Genomic DNA, 2,636 nt, shown 5'->3' with positions numbered 1-2,636 from the left:
GTGGGTCGCGACTTCTGTTCGGGTTTGCGACATGGTGTTCTACTTTCGGCTTCAAAGGATTTCTTTTTTGCTACTACACTTCATATAGATTCACATGTGGGGAACACAGGAGAAGACTCAATACACTAACGGACACCCCTACACCTGCCTTCGCTCGAAATGTCACGTTGTTGGTCAACCGGAAAAATCGTCTCCTAACACTTCGGGGTTCGACGCGGCGACGTACAATTTGAGGACTGCTGAGGGCTGGGGCAGCGACATGCCTATGGCGAGGAAACACGTGATGTGCGCAACTGGTTGAAGAGTGAGAAATGTTTACTTGAGGGATAGGTATATCACTGAGAGCCCCGATAATACACCTGAAGCCATGCGTAGAACGGCAGCTAATGTGAAGTTCGATTACACTATGACATACAGGTATCGTCAGCCCTGGCGTAGTGGAATCGTTCATCAAACGAAAAATGTGTGTACTCACGAAGTTATTGGAGTTATAAAAACGCAAGATGTTAGAAGTTCTAACATCCTGCGTGTTTCATAACTCAGTTAGTCACAACGCTTCTTTTAACTTACAAACGACTGGGTGGCTTAGGTGGGACTCGGACATTCCCGTCCAGGCAGCTCATGTTGTTCATAAAGCCACGCCGAACATGGAAGCTCTCACGCACGACTGGTCTCAGGGGAGGTGACGACTCAATATGCGATGCTTCAGCTTTTCCCATGACAGTTTAGGTTATTAGTCGCATATTGGTTTGTGTCGAACTGTCAAACTAGTAGTGGTAGGGAGACCATCGCGAAGGAGATTGACGGCTTGGATATGTTTGGGGCGTGTTCGGGACGTAAGGGTTGTAGTTATGTTCAGAAAAAGAAAAAACCGGAGAAATATGCGTAGTGTGATGCGATGTGGAATTCCACTTGACTGAGAGGTGCCTTCAGGCAGTGTATGCGCGATATAGCGGCGAAGTATCGTTTTTATCTCTCCTTTGAGAATTCCCGCTGTGATAAGTACATCACGGAGAAGTTCTGGCGACCCTTGTGGAAGGTGGGTCGGTGAATCTACTCCCATGTTGTACACAAATGGGCTATACAGTGAGTTCGATTTTGGAAACGAAAAAATGTTGTAACTTCGCTAGTTGGACGATTAGGAATGTGGAACCTCGGAGTTCTGAGAGAAAGAAAAATTTTAATATGTATTATCACAATCGATCACGAACCGTTACAGAGTAGGCCAGAGTATGACTTAGAAGTCATCGGCTGTGAATTTAGAGAATAAAGAGAATGCGAGGATAAAGAGAACGATACTATACTACATACACGATACATACAAGTTTATATGGTCCTAGCATAATAACGATACTATACTACATTGCAATAATGCAGTTGATCACTCGATTAGTGATGTAATAGCCTATACTGAGTGTACTAGGGTATGGTATACTACGATAGATGAGTGAAGTAATGACCTCAATGTAGCTGACTCCATGGCAATCTCTAGGCAAGATATTCTAAGTATCGTTGTCATGGATGGTTTCGTAAGTATCAAGTCCTGTACGCCGAGAAGGACGTCATATATTCGCGATTATGCAATTTATTTGTACTCGAGAATTCACGAGGAGAAAAGTTCAGATAAATTAATACAATCTTTCTCTAGTTGATCCTGGGTAAGGGATTAGGCATGGGTTTAGTTGGTCATAACTCATAGCCAATCTAATCCGGATCAGAAGGCTGTTATCATGATAGTCTTCATCTATGTTGTTGACTCGTCACTTAGGAGTTTCTATCAAGATGATTACTCCTAATGTAGGGGAACGTCCCGGTGGTTCTCGGTGGCCTCAAACGAGCTGATTACGAGGAGATCGCTCCGCCGGGCAGCTTTATTCATGTCGACGATTTCAAGACTACTAAGCATCTCTCTGAGTATCTGCAGTATTTGACAACCAACGATACTGCGTATAATGAATACCATCAGTAAGAAGAAGTGTATTGCATGGTTTTCGGTGAGTATCTCTTCCGTTCTCAAAAAGGTGATTTTAGGTCGTCGTTCTCCACCTTCGCGAGATTCATAATAATTCTCCTCATCGATGCGAATTTATGATGATATTTTTCATATTCATGATACTCTTGTGCAGCACTCGTTCAAACAGGCCCAGAGTAGCTGGGGAAATGATAAAATCCAACATGAGGGAATTCTTGGGAGCCTGGGAGTTCTGGTCGTATTATATACCAGCTTTCAACTGTGTATCACAACAGGAATGTGGTATGACAATCCGTCATCTTATTGACCTGCCGGATATCAAAATGGGGTTTGGGGCCTTTTTGTGACTTCTTCTCAAGTTTGATTTGAATTTAAACTATACCCTACTTTAGTCAGTACAGAGGTATAGTTTTCGGATCAGTGGGTCTAGTAGGAATCGAAAGACATCGTCATTGCAATGAGTAGGAACTACTTATTGCAATGACGATGTTCCTACTAGGAAGCACGAATTCGAAGTTATCATCCATAACAGTATGGTTGATAGAGTAGAGATTCTCAGTTGGCGAGCCTATTACGAGATCTCCCGTAACGCCAGTGTCAAGTACAACCGATGGTGTCATCTTTGCGATAGGATAGCAGTAGATGACGCCCGATCAGGCCAGGA

The 2,636-nt window shown here is 43.5% G+C and overlaps 1 protein-coding gene across 1 annotated transcript in view; it reads left to right on the top strand.

Annotated features, from left to right (window-relative positions):
* Nucleotides 1–94: 94 nt before the first annotated feature.
* Nucleotides 95–2,636, top strand: part of Pmar_PMAR024081 (conserved hypothetical protein) — a gene marked incomplete at both ends in the record, with an annotated part of 3,481 nt that continues 939 nt past the window's right edge. Inside the window, 6 exons of the mRNA XM_002775813.1 lie at nucleotides 95–285; nucleotides 331–417; nucleotides 590–682; nucleotides 730–885; nucleotides 934–1,039; nucleotides 1,802–1,965. Of these exons, the coding sequence (XP_002775859.1) occupies nucleotides 95–285; nucleotides 331–417; nucleotides 590–682; nucleotides 730–885; nucleotides 934–1,039; nucleotides 1,802–1,965 (797 nt within the window). The remainder of the gene's footprint in view (nucleotides 286–330; nucleotides 418–589; nucleotides 683–729; nucleotides 886–933; nucleotides 1,040–1,801; nucleotides 1,966–2,636) is intronic.

Source organism: Perkinsus marinus (genome assembly GCF_000006405.1).
Source record: "Perkinsus marinus ATCC 50983 genomic scaffold scf_1104296955314, whole genome shotgun sequence".
Classification (NCBI taxonomy): Eukaryota; Perkinsozoa; order Perkinsida; family Perkinsidae; genus Perkinsus; species Perkinsus marinus.
Note: the sequence above shows the minus strand (reverse complement) of the source record. Positions and strands in the feature narration are given on the sequence as shown.